The following is a 20,900-nucleotide window of genomic DNA, read 5'->3' as shown; positions in this document are numbered from 1 at the left end:
CTTAAAAGATTTTCTCCTTTGAAGATAGCAGGTATTTGGTAGTGTTCAAAGGAATAGGAAGTGATGGTCCATGTAGGAAGACAGAACTAGGCTGGGGATCGTGTTTCTTTGACTGGTCTTTGGAAAAAAAACTATTCCAAACATACTCATAACGGTTTTAATGTTAAAGCATGTGAAGAAGCTCTGTGTTCTTTCCTGCGTGCTTTAATGCTGACACTATAACACAGTTAAAGCTACTGCGAAAGGAGTATAGTGTTTGAAAGGTGTTTATGCTGATAAAATTAGTGCTCGCTAGTCCCATGTGATTGAATTTGCAGCATCAAAAGGGTATGTGAACAGTAGGCATCTGAGTTCTGTTCAGTTTTTTGTGTGAAATAGCTTTCCCATGCTGATGCATTTGCATTCAGCTACAGCATTCAGCAAGGCATGTTACTGAAGGGGAAAAAAAAAAAGTTGAAACATGGCAAAATGACTAACTAAAAATGTGCATGACAGTGTAGTAAAGAAAATGCATTAAACAAGCTCCGGCTGCTTTTTTGCATTACATATAGCAAAGCTATTGTTCTTCGTAGTATGGCTGAATAAAATCTGCACACATCTTCAGATTACCTTAAATTTGCTGTGCTTACAGAGAAGAATTAGTAGAATTATGCTCTTTTCCCCAGAGTCATTTGAACTGGGGATTTTTGAAAAACAGCATCCCAATATGTATACAGTGAAGTCAAATTGCCATCGTTTTTATGTATCTTGGGTTCAGATTTTGCCTTTGAGTGCTCTTCTCCTATCTTATTTCTGAGTGGTTTAATTATTTGACACATGCATTTTTGTGTGTTATTTGGAGTTCTTTGAGAGAGGTGGTATTGGAAATATTATTGAAGGAAAGACTAAATACTCTTTAGCACCTCTGCAAAATAATCCACTACAGATCATAGGACGTATGTAGAAAGGCAGACTGCAAACCTAAATGGCTAGTTAATTTTCATACGAGGAGGTACATGCCTGCTGGTTGGCCATTGAACATGGCTGAAAAGCAGATGCTACAGATTTGAAAAGTGATTGTAACTAATATCCAAGAATAGATCAAGGAATACTGCACAGTCTTCCACTGACCAGTTTACTTGCTCTGAGGTAACTGCAATCTGTATACTTGGAAACTGTCTTCAAAAGAAAAATTGCGTTTGCAGGAATGAGAGGGAGGAAAAAGACACAGTAAAATGATTAGGTTAAATTGATTTAAGTTTATTCAGCTGCCAGCAGGTATCATCCTGCCATATCCCCTGTTCATGCTGCTGCCACTTTCCATGTACCAACTCTTAGGTTCTTGTGGTTGCCTGGTCATTGGATCAACTCTGACAGATCTGAAGACTAACCCTGGTAAAAATGTATCTTTTCGAATAGGAACAGTTTCTGGATTCAGCTTGGTGGTTACTATGTTGAACAGCTAAGTTTTATATCAATGTGGTGTTATCTTTAAGCATTTTAGGCAACTGTGATCACTGCATTAAACATTCAGCTTTACAACAGCAGTCATTAGTGTACCACCACACTAGTAGTTTGTTTCCATAGTAAGTATTTTCAAGGAAAATTCCTAGATTAGAAACTTTTTAAAATCAGCATAGTAAAATCTCCAAGTACATTGGCTATAAAACAGAATAATGCAGTGATATAGTTGGATGCATGATTAGATGCCTTGTCATCTCTATTTGCAGCGGAAACATTCTGAGTCAGAAAGGGTTTTACAGCACTGTGCTGTTGGATGCTTTTGTGCCTTTGAAAATCTCTCCTAGGTGTATAGGCAAATGCCTGCATTGCAGTAATAGGAAACAACAGTTGGGTAATTCCTGAAACTTTACAGCTTTTTACATAATTCCCTGTTTCTAGATTGGATCTGGGTTATCTCGTCTGGGAACAGCAGCAACCATCAAAGGTGAGATTTTTGGCTACTTCTTAAAACTACCTTGCAGTAGCACTTCAAATAACTATTGTTTGCTATGTTGTTTCCAAATACTGTCTACCTTGTTCATCTTCAAAACTTCTTTTGTGAGCTAAGTACAGCATTTACTAATGGGAAGAAATCTTCCTTGGAGTTGTAAATTATGTGCCTAAAACACTAGGAGAGAACATCCTGGAATCTGTGCTCTGTTTTCCATGTAACAACAGGCTTTTCTTTTGCTCGTAAATGCAGAGCCAAGGGGTTGGTTTGAGTGGGCTTTTCTCTACTATTTTGAGTTCTGTGCAACCAATCGCCCTTCTGGTATTGTATTTCAATGACTTGATTATTTCTAGTTGCTTGGCATCTAGCAAAAGTATTGTCCAGGACACACTTGTGAACTCCTCTGAGATGAAAAGATAAATTATTTGTAATATGTGAAGTTGCTATCTTGTAAATTTGTTAAGCCAATAATAAGACAAAAGAAAATGAGATGTGAATTTTTGTCACCTTCCTGATTTTTCTTTACCTTTTATATCTTTACAAGTATTTTGTTACAATATACCCCTCATTTTTATTGGCAACCATGCAAAAAGGAATATTCAAATAGATATATATTTAAGGAAAAAAAAAATCTTTCCTACACAGAACCCAATGGAAATATACTTTTCCAGTTCTCCATGGAAGATCTGTGTAGTTGAATGAAAACTTTCTTATACACAAAATAAAAGAAATAGAGTAGACAATACTTACCTGTAAAAGATAAGAGAAATCTTGTTACTTGTAATTATTGTTATTTACTTTCAAATGAAGAAAGAAAAGCAACAGTCTTTCATGACAGGTGAGAAATCTGCAGTGTATGTAGATGTATGTGTTAATACTTTGAGCACTAGTACTCTTCTTTCTTAAAATTCACAGGAGATACTGACACTGCCAAGACCTCTGATGATATCAGTTTAAGTCTTGGCCAGAGTTCTAGCCTATGTAAAGAAGGGAGTGAAGAACAAGGTAAAATTTCTTCTTCTGCATATTAAACATGGTATTTTGTTAGCAAAGACCCTTTGCTTAACATGCTAAATAAATTAATGCAATTTGTTGATAGACTTTAAGAAGGGGTATCTTGAAGCTCTCTGTTTCCTTTCTTAATTACTCTAAGTTCCTGAGATACATAGCTTGAATACTCTTTTAACTTTATTCTTTGGCTGTGTGTTTCTTGTTCTGGCATCTTCCAGCAGGTAATAAATATTTACTGTCTCCTTACTGCTGAAAGATAGCTAGCTTACATGTCTCTAGATGATCTCTCTTATACTGAAAGTGGCCTGGAATTCATGGACTTCGTTGTAGACTAAATTGCTTTGCTTTCCAGTACAGCCAAATGAATTTTTTTAAATTACATGTGCTCTTCTGTAAAGTAAATGATCCTGTGCAGAGTTCTGTGTTTCTGGAGCTATAGACTGCTTCTAATATGCAAGCTATCAGAGTTTTGTAATTGTTTTTTCCTAGTATGTAAGAAGACTGCTAGCTTGTATTCCTCAGTTTTCCAATTTTGTTTCGGATCTCATTTTTCATTTAGCTTCATTGCCAGGAAAAAATCTGCTCAGCTTAAAACGGAGCATAAAACTGTAGGGAAATCTTTTGTGTGCTGATTTTGAAGTACCTGGTGATTAGCAGGAAGTTAACTCTGGGAATACAGTAGTTCACTTTGGCCAATCTAGTCAGATTGATGGGTTCCTTTCAGACGTTACTGTGTGATTCAGTGCAGAAAGTATGTTTAAAATAGAGGATTACAAGTGGCCGTGCTGTTGTAATAGGCAGCAGGGTTCTACTACTTTCAGCTGACTAACAGAACTGTTTGTGAAGTCTCTTAAGTTACACATGTGCAAATACACTCTACAAAAATTTAGCAATTGTAGTAACTTAACCTGGCCTCCAGATCTTCTATTTTTAGTGACAGTACCAAAGAGGAAAGTAGCCTGACTTTCAATACTACCTGCAGGTGGACGCTTTTACAGGAGACTGCTTGTGATGGATAACGGAAACAATTGTTCTGACCAAGAGCTAACAGCAAATCCTCATGATTTGCTTTAACAGCACCAGTTTTAGAGGTAGTAAAACTCAGTAACTTCGTAGGGAGTTTCACTATAGTACCAAGAGACCTGTGCCAGCGCCTACATCCTTGCTAATTGTGAGCTTGGTAGGAAAGGTGATTTTTGTTGGCTTTTTTGTGACTTCAAAGTTAATGGGATTTATTTTGTTTTCTTTAATAATTTTAAAGTTTATGTGAAACAAACAGTTTACTGCATGTAGGAAATAAAACAAAAGGCAGGGTACCCTTTTATAATTAAGAAACTTTGGGGTACATAAAAACATAAAGTCTGAGACACATGAGCAATAGAGGAGGTTGGGGACTTGTCAGAATTGTGTTGTCTTTTATTAGCTGCTAAGATTAAGCTGGTGTTGATGGTTTCTTTTTTATAAAAAAAAAAAGTCTGTCAGATTTGCCCAGATGCTAGAAAGTCTTTTAAATGGTAATGTGATACGTAGTACTTGTAAATAAACTGACAAATTCATTTGCTTTATCTGATATAAACAAGCAGTTGTAAAGCAGACTGTATGACTTACAAGAACATTCTACATGAATATTTTTAAATATGTACTTAAACAGATTTGGCAACTGATCGGAAGCTTTTTCGTCTGGTGTCGAATGACTCGTTTGTCTCCATCCAACCGTCACTATCATCTGGACAGGATTTGCTGAGAGACAACAGTGACAAAGTGTGCCTCTCGAACAACCAGCTTGTGGACCAGTCTAAAACCAGTGCATGTGACACAGAAGTAGCTTCGCTTGTAACTCTGCATTCTCACTCCTATAGGAAGGATCATAGACCACGAGGTGTACCAAGGACTTCTAGTTCTGCTGTCGCTTTTCCAGATGCTTCACTAAATGACTTCCCTCTCTATCAGCAAAGACGAGGACTAGATCCTGTCAGTGAGTTAGAAGCTTCCAAGCCCCCTTCTGCATCCAGAGAGTCCTTGGCTGAGAACTCTTGCATTTCAGGAGTTTTTCAATTAGATGACATTCTGAAAAGTAGCAGCCCTCAACCATTGGCTAAGAGTGGGAAGAGCAAATCCTTGAAAGCAGACAAAAGTGTGGACAGTCTGAGAAGCCTGAGTACTAGAAGCAGTGGTTCAACAGAAAGCTACTGCAGTGGGACTGATCGTGACACTAACAGTACCATCAGTAGCTATAAAAGTGAACATACTAGCTCAACGCATATAGAAAGTGTGTTGTCAGAGCACGAGGAGGAATCTCCTAGAGAAGAAAAAAAGAATGGTAAGAAAAAAGACTGTGGTGTTGACTCAGAGGATGACAGTAGTTCTACTGACAAAAGGACTAGTAGCGAACGGACTGCTGTGGAAGTGAGCACTAACAGTGGTGTTCAAGAGGTAAAGGGTTCTAACGCATCTGATGAGATGCACAGTCAGAAGTGTCTTGGTGCCTCTGCTTCAGAAGAGGCCAATAAGAACCCACATGCCAATGAATTGACTACGCAAGCTGACAGGCCACCTGGGAAGGCTGCTGAACAGAGAGATGAGCAGACTGAGAAACTAGCTGTCTTATTAGATTCAAGGGCTTCTAAAGAAACGAGTGGAAAACAAAAAGAAGGAGATGTTCGACCAAAATCTTCTAGTTTAATACATCGAACAGCCTCTACCCACAAGTCTAGCCGGAGAAGGACAGGAAAAAAGCGGGCTAGTAGTTTTGATTCAAGTCGGCACAGGGAATATGTTTCCTTCCGAGGTGTATCTGGTACTAAACCTCACAGTGCTGTGTTTTGTCACGATGAGGACTCCAGTGATCAAAGTGACTTGAGCAGGACATCAAGTATGCAGTCAGCTCACCAGTTCAGCAGTGATAGCTCTTCCAGCACCACCTCCCATTCATGCCAGTCTCCTGAGGGAAAGTACAGTGCTCTAAAGACCAAATATGTTTCTAAAGAACGTGGCGGCACAGACCCTGAAAATGCTCACAAAACCCATGTAAGCTCTGAAGGAATTAGCAAAAAACGATCTACACGTCGGACTTCTAGCACAAACAGTGCCAAGAATCGTGCCAGAGTGTTAAGCCTGGACAGTGGTACTGTAGCTTGTTTAAATGACCCAAATAGTTTAATGGCACCAGGTAACATAAAACAGTTAACCACTTCAAAATCTGATTTGGAAGCCAAAGAAGGAGAGGTGCTAGATGAGCTATCTCTGTTGGGAAGGGCTTCACACTTAGAGTCAGTCACTCGTTCTAGGAATAGCTTACCAAGCCAGACTACGTTTCCTGAAGGGGAAGAGCAAGAATCAGCAAGTGGAGGTAAGTAAATAACCTACCAGAAGTACCTTGCTGTATTTAGTTAATGAGTCTGGGATCTACGACTTAAGTTACACCGATACTTAAGCGTCTTCCTGTTTCTTCGTTCTTGCCTAGTAAAACTGACAAAGCATTTCCTTCATAATCTCTTGGAAGATCTACAGAAATGGGAATTGAATTCATACAAATGTTATGAAATCTATAGGTAGAGGTATTATGGGTTTGTAACTGGCAGTCTTTGTTAACCAGAGCTGTATCTTAAAATTATTATTTGTGATCAAATCAGACCTGCTCCATTGTATTACTCAAACTTCAAATTATGTGTACTATTTTAAAATTTAACAATAAAAGAGAGACTATTTTTGTTTGAAAGATTGTGCAGTTTAGAAAATTGGGAACATGGAAGTGATTGTTTGGAGTTACTGCTGCCTCTTAGATGAATGCTCTGGCATGGCTTGAGGTGGTATCAAAAATAAATTAAAAAAACCCCAAAAAACCCAAACCCCTTACCATGCTGCCTTGAATTGTGCATTCTCATGATGGTCTGGTTACTAAGCTGAATTCTCCTAGGGATTTGATTTTACTTAGCCTTGCCATTGTTGGCTAGACAGCGTTGTTTACTTCGTGTTGTCGGGGTTTTTTTTTTGTCCTCATTATGAGAACACAATAACCTTCCGGTGCTGGAGAGAGGAATGTAGTTTCCTCTTACTTTCTATAACTATTGCTTTGCTTCACGTAATGTGAGTACTAAGCTTACCTGTAGTAGCTGGTATTAATCTAGATTAATAGGGGCATCTTTAAAAAATTTTGGAGCTCTTAATAGTTTTTTGTTTATCGCTTGTTATGATGTTTCAGTCTCTTTTCTTGGTTAGCCATATTGACTCCCTTAACTGCAAGGCTTTTTGTGTCATGGAAGATAAGTGAATTTAAAATATGTTTTCAGAGTAGTATGGGATTGCTAATTACCTCATTCTGACTTCTGGGATTGTTTGAGGGCAATACCTACCAAATAATCTGGATCTTGTTAGCTAAGCACACAAATGCTTCATAAAATTGTATTTTAGATAGAGACATAGATATTTTTAAGAAATTGTAGCAATTTTACTGTCCTTGTTATTTAGACTGCCTAAGCAAAGTATAGTGACTCTTCCATCTTAAAAGGAGAGACTTCCAACTCACAGTGAGATGAGATATGACCAATAGTTCTTTTTCCGCCCCCCTGCCCCGACACTGACATAAGAGCAAACTCTAAAAATCAGTACAATTAATTTCTGGGGGGGGGGGGAAAGGTGTTCTACACTGAAGTTTAGCTGTGTATTGATTACTGATCAAATTTGACTGGTTTACAATTAGTTCAGACCTATTTAGATGCCTTCACTTAAAAAAAAAAAAAAAAAAAATCTGCATATATTGGTACTTTCTGTCTTTCTGTTATTCCTAGTAACAGAGTTCTGCAGTAGCTTTAATGAAAGAGTCCAGGTTGCTCTTTTAGTACTAACTCTGCAAGCTAAACACTTAACACACATTCTTATTACGCCTTGTTAAAGTGACAGCTCTTCTTTATGTCTACTGAGAGTAATTTAACTAATAAAAGGTCTGCTTTATGTATTTACAGTTTTGACTCTATGCTCTCTTTAGCACAAGATTTAATTTAATTTTGGTTTGTTATTATTGTTTATTACAGCTTAAAACTGTTAAGGTTCTCTCCTTATATGCAAAGGAGGATTAATATACCTTACAGAACATGTCAGGCTTTATATGCACTCACCAGTCATCAGTAGTCTGAAAGAATCGGTGCATGACTGATGCTATATATTGCCAAATATTTTGGTTGCTCTTTTAAAGAGAGAAATGGTGGGGAAGACCAACCCTAACACATTTAAAAGAATCTTAAAGATACAAGGCTGTAGCAGCTTAAGCAGGGAAGTCTTGCTGTCATTCTTGATGGACTGTTCTCTTCAGTTTCACCTTTAAACTTTGTTTAGATAATGATCACTTTGAAGTTGTTAGTATTTTTAATAAATGGCGAGCACCCAAGTTTTACTTGCCCATGAGTTTCAGGCTGACTTTAAGAAGCAATCTGGATTCAGGTTCTCCAGACTTGATGACATTGTATGATTAATAACACTTGCTGTATCTTATGTTTCTTATTACCAATAGAATAGGAAGTATTTCCTTTATGATTATAAGAAATGAATGTCACTCTGCTTTTTTTGAAAGCAGAACAAAAATATAACTTTTCTTTAGCATTACTGAAATATTTATGCAGTCATGTCTAGCATCAAGCCAGTAATTATTTTGAATTCAGCTGTTCATGACTAATCTCAATAATTCCTTTGTTTCTACTGGTTTTTCTTTTGTGTGTTTTTTGTGGTGGGTTTTTTTTCCCAAATTTATAACTTATATTACAGGTTTTGTAACAGCTGTGTATCTTTAATTGTGGCTTTCTTCTTTGGGCTTACCTGTGACTAATAGTAATCAGAGAAATGTTTTAACTTTCTAGAATCTAAGTTGCTTTATATTCAGTATTTCCCACTATTGAGTTGTCTTCACCTTTTGGGAGTGTTTTTAAAGATATACATGTGTAATATAAATATACATCATATGTGTGTACGTGTATAGAAATTATTTGAGAAAATTAAGAAGTTTATTTACATGTAGGAGATGAATTACAGAATAAACTTGGTTCAGATTTTCATAAGGTCAGAGGATATTGGTCGGATGGCACTTTTAGAAGTTGTCTGGTCCAACCTCCTGCTGAAAGGATTATTTTATAACTTTATATAAATATTTTCTTAATTTCTGTGATTGCTTATGATAACTTTCTGAAACAAATAATTAACAGATGCACGCTGGATAACCAAAAGACTGATATTAATACCACCGTCTCTTTTTCAGTCAGCAGCTTTCAGTTCCTATTTTTCAAATATGACTTAAATCAGTAATTATAACTTCATCTTATCTTTCAGTCTTTAGGGAGTAAACTAAAAAGTGCATTTTTACTTGTTTATGTAACTGCTAAAACATGTTTTGTAATGGATATGGCCTTTAGTAATCTTTTACTAAGCAGGATGCTGTACAAACTTGTATGTATTTTACTTCAGCAGATACTTAGCATACTTAGAAATGAAGCTTAGCAGTTTCATTTCTATCTTACTATGCCAGGAAGTGGTAAATGACTCACTTCTTACAAGATAACTTGTGCATTTGAATAGAAATTGCAGTTCATTAAAATGCAGACAAACAGCATTTGAAAATTCTGTAATTAAATACATTTGGTGGATGTATAACAAAAAAAATGGAAGATGTCTTACAGTAGTTGTTATCCTTGTTTAACCACTCAGCCTCTAAAAGTAGCTAGTGAATTGATGGGTTGTGGGTCAGATGAAGTTGTTCAGATGTCTAAAAGTTTACCTAGATGTCTGGTGATATTTTGGAAATACCACCTTGATACTCTCCTATACCTGGTTTCTCAGATGTGTGCTGTTTCTTGATTGCTGTTTGTAAAGATTTAAAGAACCACATAATGCCGTATATGACACAGTGATGTTTTGTAAAACTTGAGCTAACCTAAAAAGTCGTGTTCTCCCCCAGTTCTCTATTAACTAAAAGACGCACCCTTTAAGTTGCTGCTTTCTTTTACAGCTTGCTGTAATTTATTAAGTTCTTGAGTTACAAACCCTTTTGTAAATAAAACTGCATGTAATGTAATGCATTTTTCCTTCTGTGCATTGCATAGCGATATTGAAGTAACAGCTCATACTGTTCTTTTGTGTTTTGTGGTCTACAGTACATCTCTACAGGCAGGCAAAATAGGGTTTTGTGAGCTTGGATTAGAATCTCACATTTCATATGGCATATGGAAACCTATTCATCTTTTCAGTCTGTGTGTATTTGTGCATATATGCTTAGCATACCTGCCTGTAATCATTAAACAGTATCCTCTCCAAAGTTAAAAGTACAATTCAGTTCTCTGCTATGCAGCCAATGGTCATGTCAGCTGTTACCGATATATCACTTTTTTCCTACTAAGCTTATGTTGCGTAAGGTCTACAGTCATTACTTATTTTGCCTGTGCTATAGAGCTGTTTCACGTTTCTGATGACTTTAGTTTGATATGTTTTCTGCAGGTGGAATTAATACAGTTACAGAAGATGGGGCTTCTGGTCTGTTTTCTGGGAGTCTTATCAGTTCACATTCAGACTGCTAAACCAAACAGTTTTGCACAAAAAATCAAACTCTGAAAGAGTTTAGAAATGGAAGAAACTGAAAAACGTGTAAAGTTACTGTAATCTGGTTGTGTGTACGTTAGCTATCTCTATTAACGTGTTCAGCAGGGCCCCTCCTGTAACTGGATCACATTAAGCAGATTAGCCAGTAGAAAGGGCTCTCTTCCATATGAGGTTCTTTATTGGAACCAAAAGACTGTACTTTTGATTTTTAGATGTCAGCTAGTGGTGTTGTAATATACACAGCATTTGGTTCAAGCACGACATAGAAACTTTATGCTTTCAAAGTCAGATATTGGGAAGGGCTAACATTAATGTTGTTCTGTCACAGCTTTTGTGTGTAAAGGTTGAGTTTTACAGAATTACCTCTGATTTTGGATATCTTGTCATCTCAGTAGAGGTGAGATGTTGCCATTCAACACTTAAAGATGTAAACAGCATTAGGAGTGATGTGTGAGGCTGAAATGGAATTCTACATTTTTGGAACTTAACAATGAAATAACACTTGGAATGAATCTTGCATCTACTAGTTGTTAATCACTACCTACTGAAGCAAAATACAGTTTTAGTACATTGTGTGGGGACTCAGTCCTGCCTGTTTTGTCCCCTTTCTGGTATTTATGGATAATAAAGAGGCTTTCATTAGATGACTTATGACCAAAATAACTGCCATCTTCCTGATACTTTGTGGTTCCATAAAGGTGGTGACGGGGAACAAACAAACAAACACCTCGGGTTTTGTCCAACTCACAGCAGTGGCTTTTGAGAGCCAGGAATGTGTGTAATTGCTTGGCAAAAGCCCTGAGTACTACTGGTAAGAGGCTTCCTGTTGCTTGGTAGAAACACACTCCTTTAGCATGTCATCTAGGTAGATATTCTACCTCAAGTTCTACAGGGCTGCATAAGGGAAACTTGGGATACTTGATGAGAGGTGCATGCCACAGCATTACAGCATATACCAAAAGGTAAAAATGAAGCAAAATACACTTCATATAATTTTTTGTTTGTTTTTTCCCTGAGAATGTTATTTATAAAGTTTGACCCTGGTTAAATTCTCTCAAGCCTCCCAAAGAAACCAGAAGTAGTAGTTCTTTTAAAATACTTTGCATTGCTGTGGGAGGGAGTTATTTAAATGTCCTAGATTGGTAGCGTTTGTGCAACTACTTCTTGCAGCAATTTTTACTTGATTTGGAAAGAATGGTTCAATTTTTCTGACAAGTAGTATGTGTTGTTCACAAATTTGCCAAGTATTCATCTCAAACAGGAATTGAATAAGAACTTGGTATAAACGAAGCTGCATCTACTAACAAGTTTATAAGCCAATTTTTCATGCTCCTTTGTAGGTGTACCTGGATTTATTGTTATGCATACAGCAGAGAAAGTTCTGAGAGCTCTCTGAACTGTAATGGAAGTGCTCACGTTGCTGCCAAATGTAGCTATGAGATGTAATTCCAGGATATATCGAAGTTGGATACTAATTAACATTTGGTGTTATAGTTAATAGAAGCCCATTCAAAGCAAACATGACTTTCTGTGTATGATATACTAATATAGAATAACACTTATGCCGGAAAGGCTGTGTGTTCTAAAGACTTAAAGCATCTAATCCTTAAGGTGAATAAATCCAAATACAAAGTCAGAATTAAGTTTCATAAAGATTAATGTAGGTTATGAACATTTGTCTGCTGCATGAACATACTACTAGCTATTGATACCCAAATCCCTGGATATAGGGACTATATTGGGCAGGGGATCAGATTAGGTCATAGCTTTAGCTCTTTGACCCCAAGTCCATCAACATTATATTCAAGAAGTCTGTGTGAGTTAACACCTAATGTTTTTAAAAGTGGGATAATTGAAGTGGGAAGTACAGTGAAGTAGAATAACTGAGACTCCTAGTTTTATCTTTGGCATTAGTATAGAAACTTGTCTGTCAAGCTGGTCTGTAAAAATGTTTGGTTCAGAATTCAAAACAGATGGTTTCATTGTCCTGGTTATTCCCTGCTTGACAGTGTTTTGCTTTTCAGATTGTTTTAGTGACTGGTTTGATGTAACTGTAAATATTCTTCCAGCCTAGTCTCAAACTTGTTTGGTTTTTTTATACATTCAACCACAACACTGAAGTCTTGGGCTTTACTTCCCTTGTTTCTCTTTCAATTTTCTTTTTTTGTGTGTGTGTGACAAGCTTTCCTTCCTAAACTGTATGTTGTTTTTCTCTGCCCTATTTTCTAGCAAAAGTTTGTCTTAGAGATGTCCCTCTGTTCTTCATTGTTTCTCATTTGCTGCCCACATCTCCATTCTTCAGAAATTGGCATTAGTGATATTTTTCATTAAATGTCCACAGTAAGTTATAATACTATAAACCAATACTTCGCTTTTTTCATCAGAGAAGTATAAGAAATCCCTGCAATTGTAGGTCTTATAATGGTGCATAATCCATGGTGATTAATAACTGTATACTGAAGATATGGACCGAACGGACTCCTCCTTTCTACTTGGGTATCTTACAAGTATGGTTTTTAAAATAGTGTTAGGGCACATGAGAAGAAACTACGAATGCCTCAGCCATGAGGAGAGTGGTGGTGTTAATCCATGAATGCATGTGAGAAGTATGGCTTTTCTCAGGTTTTGAACACAAACGAGATATAAACGCTCGATACAGAAGAGCAAAATTCCAGCTGTTTGGTTTGGCAAAGTATGTTCAGTGTGAGAAGACAGATTTCATTGCTTATGTGAACGCATGAAGCCATAAACTATTAATTTCATCTCTCACTGAGAATTTGTAGGGTTGGTCATTACAAGTGGTTGACAATAGTTAGATCACAATTTCCCATTTGATAGGGAGAGAAGTGACATGTCCAAGTGTCACTCAGGTTCCATGCACACATTTAACTGTGCTTAACCTGAGTAATGTTCAAAACCATGTAGACTTCAAGTGATGTATTTTTTTTCCTTTCCTGAGAAGAGTGTGGGACATTGTGTTTCCATTGTGTGTGGGTTTTTTGGGGGTGTGTGGTTTTTTTTTTTGTTTCCAGTCTAGACTGAAGTTCGCAATTGTTATCCTAAGAACTCTGTGGTTTTCCACGTGGACACTTTATCTCTGTATTACCTCCATACCATATCTTTCCAGGAATCTTCCTACTTGGGAAGAATTTATCTGAGGCACTGGGTTTAGTGTTTTTGCTAGGCAAAAATGAAATGGGACGTGTTTATACAATGAAACTTGGAAATTTTGCTCTTTTTTCTTCAATTTCCATCTTCTAAGTTTGGGTTAGAAACAGTGGTACATACATGTAGGGTGATGTTGTAAATGTTTTGGCTTGTATGTGTAAATGTTCCTGTTTGAAAGAAAATATTTGCATTTTATGTTTCTTAAAGCTAATTGTATTGTACAATAATTGTGTAGTTGTAGTGTAAAACTTTGAGTCTTCAGTTCTGTTTAAAACTTTGAGGAACTATAGAGGGTTTACATCAAAAACACTTGTGTAGTATAGAAAGAGAAATTTTGGAAGGGCATAACCTGCAGGCAGGGTAGTTCAACCTACGTTCAGATATTCCCAGCTGTTTGGCAAAGGGATGTGAATTACTTGTTACTCTAGAATTTTCCCTACAATAAATTTTAGTCCTTTTATTGGGAAAGTATAATTCCAAATGTGTGATGACAAAATGATATCCTCATGACTTTCTAAGTGTGTAACTGCTAATTTGGCTTTTTTCCAATCAGAAATGTAATGAAAGGGAAAAAAAGGATGAATTTTAATAAATATATGTTCATATGCTCAGTTGCATTAACAAATAACAAAAGTCAAATTACTCCCTCTTTGAAATTAGATGTATTATAGTTGGGAGTAGGTGTGGGAGGGTTAAATTTGCTACAAAGTTGTCATTAGGTCTCCACCTCTTATTTTGTTATCTCTGGGATGTAGGTTTGCATTTCTAACTTGTGCACTTAGAACTTCAAACCTGATTTTTCTGTTCTTGAGAACAGATGATGTTGGGGGCTCAAATTCATATGATAACATGCAGAAGAAATTTATACTTAAATTTCTTGACATTAATGAAGTGTAGTGTTTCAACATAAAAAACTTAGAATAAAACAAAACCAGAACAGACTTCAACAACAAACACTCTGTAAGCCGAAAGGCTTGTCTTCCTTTACTGATTTACTTAAAGTAAGCAGGAACTGTAAAAATATAACCTATATTATCTCTCCCTATTAGATCTAGATTTTGTACATGAGTGTAGATGTTGGATCTTACCTTTCTGGAGTCTAGAGTAAATGGTTGTAAGTAGCAGCATTGGAGAAGTGAGTGATGGTCTAAAGATGTATTTAAAAAGGAAAAAAAGCTGTCCTACAGGGATACTTTTATTTTAGTGTTGTTTTTAAACATCAAAACACTCTGTTACTCTGTAAATATTAAAGGAAGCTTATTTATGTTAAAACAAAGCTATTTCCCTCATGATTAAACTGCTCTCGGAGCATGACAGAGGATAATTTAGGAGCTTTATCTTACATCCTACTGGTCAACTCACGAGCAGCTGTACTGCTCCTTCTCATTAAAGACAAGTAGAAACAAATAATACGTATTAACGTAAGTAGCTTTCTCTACTGCTATTTTAAAGAACACACAGGATTAAAAAAAATACGAGTTTAAAAAAAACCCAAAAAAACAAACCCCAAAACAAAACCGAACTTTGCTCAGTTTGGCTTTCCACACTTCAAACAAACCGTAATCCTTTCTGCTCAACTAGCTTTTTTTACTTTCTTAGTCATGGTTTCAACATGTAGCTTCTTGAGGTGTTGTATAATGTTAGCAGACTCGGAGCTTGTTGGGCTGAAAAGCTCTGCAGTCTTTTCAAAAGAACTTATAGACTTGCTTAGTGATCCTGAATGTCACCACCTACGTTCAAGAAGAGTGTATGTAGAAGATGTGTGTTGAACAAAAGTTTCAAGATAAATCAAAAATCCCTTGGTAGATAAGGTAGAAAACTACACCAAATCTACTTTGATTTTTAAAGGTTAAAGTGAAATAATAAAAAGTTAACAAATGCCAGAACTATTTGCCTGTGCAGCTTTGAATTTAATCCCCAAGTACGTATGAATTTTGATTTTTAATTTTTTTTATCTTCAAACATGTTTATATCTCTCTATGTTCCTCACAGGACACTGCCTCAGTCAGTGCTTGATGTAGACTTGCTTTAGTGATATAATTGGAGCTGTGTAGGAAGGACCTCTAGTGTTTCCATAATCTGGGCTTCAGTTATTGCAGAAGGTGATGTTTACTGAATAAAGGATATGAAAACAAAAACAAATCTCAGTGTTAAGTATGCTGCCTTGAAGAATTGCACTTGAATGCTGCTTTTGCTAAGTAGTTGTAACTGGTAATTAAGATGAAATGCTGATGTTTACCATCTTAATGGTAATTAAGATGTTTACATATCATTTAAGACTAGTCACTGTTCTTTATTTCGTGGTGCTTAACTATGGCCTGATTAGCAGAAATGTGTAGAATTGCTTTTGCATCTGAAGTCAGTGAAAGCTGTGTTGTGAATATATGCTGATGTACACACTGGAAAAACTGAGCTTTACAAATTGGTACCCAAAATTAGTGGGCAGTTTTGACCTCTTGTGTGTTAACTTTAATCTACCGGAAGAAAGTCAGGATTCATACTGTCTTGTTTAGTGTGTTTCACTTTCCCAGTACTTCAAGTATGAGAGCTATAAAGAAATCCTTGAAGAAATTAGGCTGTGTATTAAAACAAAGCATAAAGCTGTATATTAAACCACAAGAGAAATGCATTGAATTCTTGCTGAAATACACTGAAAAGGAAGTATCATCTATTCATGCTTAGAATAGCAAAAACAGTTAGGGAGGAGTGAAGAGAAAGTGAGCAATCCCACAGTTTTCCTGAAAATATAGGAAAGGACTGAATTAAGGATGTCCTTAACTTTTGATGTTTTGGTAATGAAACGTGTGTAGCTTTAATGTTGGTCTTAAAGTATATCTCTTCATGTAGTTTCTTAGCTTTTAAAGCAAACTACAGATTGAAGTTTTGTATACAGTATTCACTTGATAACCTGTGGTTCATGGGTGGAATTAGACTCTTGTTCCATCCAGTCTTTATTGCTTGAGCTATGGCAGTAATACACAGCAGTAGTAGGTTGCTATAGATTGCTATTCCCTGTAGACCAGCATTAGATTCTTTGCTGGTAAGTTTTGAAAGCTTAATGACAAGAATGTTGTAACTTGAAATGTGCTTAAGTGAACATGGACTACTCTGCCTGTGATATTTCTGCCATAAAAAAGCATTGCTCCCTTCAGTGTTTTTTCTTCTTTTATTTTGGCTTGACACAATCCTTGGTTTTCTCACTCTAGTAACAGGCTTCTTGGCTACCGAGTTGTGACTTCCCCTTCAAGATTCTGATTCTCTTCTTGCACTGACTTCATGTCAAGTTTGTTTGGTTGGGGTTTTTTTTTCCCTCCTCCTTCACTTGCCTGCCAAAGCCTATTTTCTCTGTGACCCATTCGTTTGAGCTCTCTAGTGCTCTGCATTCAAATTGGTTAGTAGCTTCCTTGGTTCAGGAGGAAGACTCTGAGATTGTAGACACACTATGAAGCAGTCGAAATCCAAAGTTGTTCAGACTGTGAAGCTTAGGGAGCACAGCTGGATTTTGGGGAGTTATCTGTGGAAGAACCTTAGACTCCCTTGAGTACATACAAACTGTCTTTTACAGTGTTGCTTTTTAAGTGGACCAAACCTTTTGTTTGTTTTTGTTTGGGGAGCTGAAATAACAAAACCACCAATCCTTACAAAGAAGTTATTCTCTCGCTCAGTCTCAACCCCTGGCTCCTCCAAATCATAGTGTAACTAGTCTAAAATGAGCAACGTGTATCCCTTGGTGCTTATGAGGAAAAAATACAAAGCAACTCTATTTTGTCCCCTGAGGAGGTGTGATGAGGTTAACCTCAACCTTACCTGTTTGGCAAAAACTATAAAATTGAGAATATTATGGTGAGGAATGGCAGACAACCTTTCTAGGCTTCTCTTTTAATTATCTATTAAATGAGATAAAGGGTGAGATTGGTCTTGTCTCTTCCTGCCCTGTGTAAATGGAAGAGATTTGGAATATCCAACTTTTTTGCAACCTGGCTATTTGGATCTGGGGGTTAAAAAAAAAAAGCAAGCTGTATATTCAAGAACACACACACCCCACTCCCAACCACCCAATCATCCACATTTTTACTAATAATTGTGTTGTGATCCTGTCTTGAGGCAGGTTATTTGAACAGTCAGTGCATAAGCTACTTTTGTTGTTGCAAGTCAAGTTCATTAACTTGGGGAGGGTCAGGGGGAAGAAAGGAGTCTTAAGTTACTGTGTACGTAACTAGGATGGGTTCTTATTTGACCTAAAGTCTGTCTTGATGCAGCAGCACAAGCCAGCGAGGAGACTGTCACATTTCGTCGTGAACGCAGCACATTTAGGCGTCAGGCAGTACGACGCCGGCACAATGCAGGGAGTAACCCTACCCCTCCTACATTGCTCATCGGATCACCCCTCAGGTAGGGTATCTAAATGTTCCACCATATTTAGCATGCATGCAGCAGACCACTTCTCCCCACACCCACCAGTGTTGCCAGAAAAGCACTTTTTACTTCCTTCCCCACCATAACCTCCTTGAGCTGTCACTGCATGTCACTGTGGGCTTGTTGAATTGTGCATGTATATGTGGCACTATTTTCAAAATGATCAGGATAGCCAGTCTCTAACATGTTATAGCTGATTTCAGATTGATAACATAATGAACTAATGCTAACAAACTTACTCAGTGTTTTTTATCAAAAACATTAGAAACATCTACTTTCAAGCAAGGAGAAAAACCCAAGAAAATATTACTCAAAAAAAAGGATTTTCTTTCCTTTAAGAAAGTAAGCATTAGGGACTAGTACCATAATCACTTTTCATGTCTGTAGATAGTGAGAAATAAGCATAATAATAAAATGGCAGAACACTATAAAGATCTAAATCGTACATGCAAAGGTTCCAAATCTAAAATAGGTAAACCATTGTATGAACATCCTGCAGCTTTTTACAGCAAAAGAGAAATAATGAAATAATAGTGATGCCTTTGTTATAGAATGCACGGTATTGCTCAGTATTAAATCTAATTGTGTGGCACTCTGCATGCCTTGGCAATGTTTAGAATGTACTATATACATGTGTCCCAGGAGTCCTCAACCTTCACTGGCCCGTTTGTTAACAATACTGAGCCTAGTAATATGTTACATACAGCAACTCTGGTCTGTCAGCTTGAACAGTAGAAGACAGCAACCACAATAAGTTTTTAAACTTGCTTTTTAAATCTTTCAATCCTTCGGTTGCCTATGATGTTGGAGAATCTGGCGGGCAGAACATTGCCTGTAGAGGAAGGAACGCTCCCCCATACATATCAAAGTAGTTCTTCCTCCAGTTATATGATAAATATGCAGGAATAATTGTGTATGTTGTGTATTCTTAATGATCTTCCTTCATATGGTAAGCTGTCTTTTAATAATAGGAGCAGTCTGCGTTTGTGTTTCAGGAATACTTGTGTAATTTTTTTAGCTGGAAAAAGCTATAGAAACTGAGCAAATAAAAATAAAATACTTTATACAATAGAGGATGGGGGAGGAATTGTGCCACCTTTGTGGCACCACTGAAATAATCAAGGACTAAGTCTTTAAATTTATCCTCAGGCAGGAGGATTGCAAGAATAGTACCTAAAATCTAACAAATGAAGGATTAACTTCTGCCACATCAAAGACTGAAACTAGTTAGATGTGTTTTTACTGGCTAGTGCAGTATGTAGCAGTAATCACATCACTTCAGATAATTTTTTGGTAAGCTTCTGGTCTTGCTGAACGTAGCTTGTTCAACTTTAAGTTAGTGATTTACTTCATAGTGAGGGTTGCTAAAACTGTGCATTCTCTTAGATTACTTTTGCTCTACCCTCCGTTGCATTCACTTGCTTCTGATATTTTTTGTGTCATCTTCTGTCTTTTTAAGAGGAGGGTAGTATAGTTTTGTGTATTGGTTCATAAGAGGCTGTGCAGACTAATCAGAGCTCCTTAACTGTGCATTGGCCAGAAAACAGTGAGTTTTCTTTCTCTTAGAAAGGTAGAAAGTAGGGCAAATAAAGGACTTTGTTTTAAACTGAGGCTGACAGATGCCTCATTTTCACATGCTAGTGCAGTCATTAAGTTTCCCATGGCTTAAGCTGGACTTCAGTGAGAGATCATGAGAAAACTGAAGCTGGTGGAAGTAACTTATTAAGCAGACAAGATGTTCGAGGGTGAAAAAGCGGAACAAATATTCTAGCCTTGTATTTCCTCTGTGCATCTTCCAGTTATCTAAACTTGTTCCTTTCTAAATGAAAAACCCCCAAAACTCTGTACTTTCTCTGACATAATGACACACACTATAAAAAATACTTGCATTATAAACATATGTTCAGAATTGAATACTTAGTGAGGTTACTTTGCTCAAAGCATTGTTTGTGATGCTAAATGACTGTCCCTTGGAGTGGAGTTAAATTGCCTTAGTCCAACCAAACACCAAAGTGCTTTCAGATTTGTTTGACACAAATTCCATTTGAACTACCAACTGTGCAATGTATCTGAAAAATTCTATTTATTACTCTTCTGATTTGTAGATGAATAGTCTGAAAAAACTTCCCTTTATATGGGTAGCTTAATTTTTAGTGTAAATTCTATGTGTTGCTGGAAGAAGAAACCCTTAAGAAAGATTTAAAAAAAAAAAAAAAATCGTGCATAAGGAAGAAATGTGAAGAAATACAGAGATTCTTTTTTAGCCAGTTACCACCAAGACCCGTTCAAAATATCACTGCAGCTGTGCTGGCATTACTTGTATATGCTAGTGGTGAGCTGCCTCGGTCTAGTTCCTGATACTGCTAATCCTTATGACTTCAGATGTTAAACTTCTAACAGCATTAGATTTACTAATCTTCAGTTGCCCTGATGTTACTACTTTGTTATTCTTGCCAGTGAAACTTTAATCTCCTAATCTTCTAACTCTGGCATAAAATTGGATGTTGTGGGGATGTTCCTTTAGAACCTGTTGAGTTCAACCTGATTTTTTTTTTAATTTCCTATCCATTATTGCAATGACTTTTCATTTCCTCTGGAATGTTTAGTAAAAGAGACAATGGCATTATATATGTGTGTGTTTGGCAAGTAAACTTATATGTTTACTTAAGTAAAACCTGGTCTAGTAAATTCTGCTGGTTTGATGCTAAATTAAACACAAGTACTTTGCCTGGTAACTTAAAACAAAAAACAAACCCCAAAACCCACCAGAAAACAACCAACCATCCCTGCTTTT

General features: G+C 36.7%; 1 protein-coding gene across 7 annotated transcripts in view; it reads left to right on the top strand.

Moving 5' to 3' along the window:
* Positions 1 to 20,900, top strand: part of PCNX1 (pecanex 1) — a 93,532-nt gene that overhangs the window by 15,878 nt on the left and 56,754 nt on the right. For 4 of the 7 annotated variants that reach the window (XM_076344762.1, XM_076344760.1, XM_076344759.1 and 1 more), the window contains 4 exons: positions 1,882 to 1,927; positions 2,849 to 2,938; positions 4,596 to 6,293; positions 17,950 to 18,082. In XM_076344762.1, coding sequence (XP_076200877.1) covers positions 1,882 to 1,927; positions 2,849 to 2,938; positions 4,596 to 6,293; positions 17,950 to 18,082 — 1,967 coding nt within the window. The remainder of the gene's footprint in view (positions 1 to 1,881; positions 1,928 to 2,848; positions 2,939 to 4,595; positions 6,294 to 17,949; positions 18,083 to 20,900) is intronic. The other 3 variants (XM_076344765.1, XM_076344764.1, XM_076344761.1) reach the window with 2 other exon arrangements.

Source organism: Aptenodytes patagonicus, chromosome 7, assembly GCF_965638725.1.
Source record: "Aptenodytes patagonicus chromosome 7, bAptPat1.pri.cur, whole genome shotgun sequence".
Lineage (NCBI taxonomy): Eukaryota > Metazoa > Chordata > Aves > Sphenisciformes > Spheniscidae > Aptenodytes > Aptenodytes patagonicus.
Note: the sequence above shows the minus strand (reverse complement) of the source record. Positions and strands in the feature narration are given on the sequence as shown.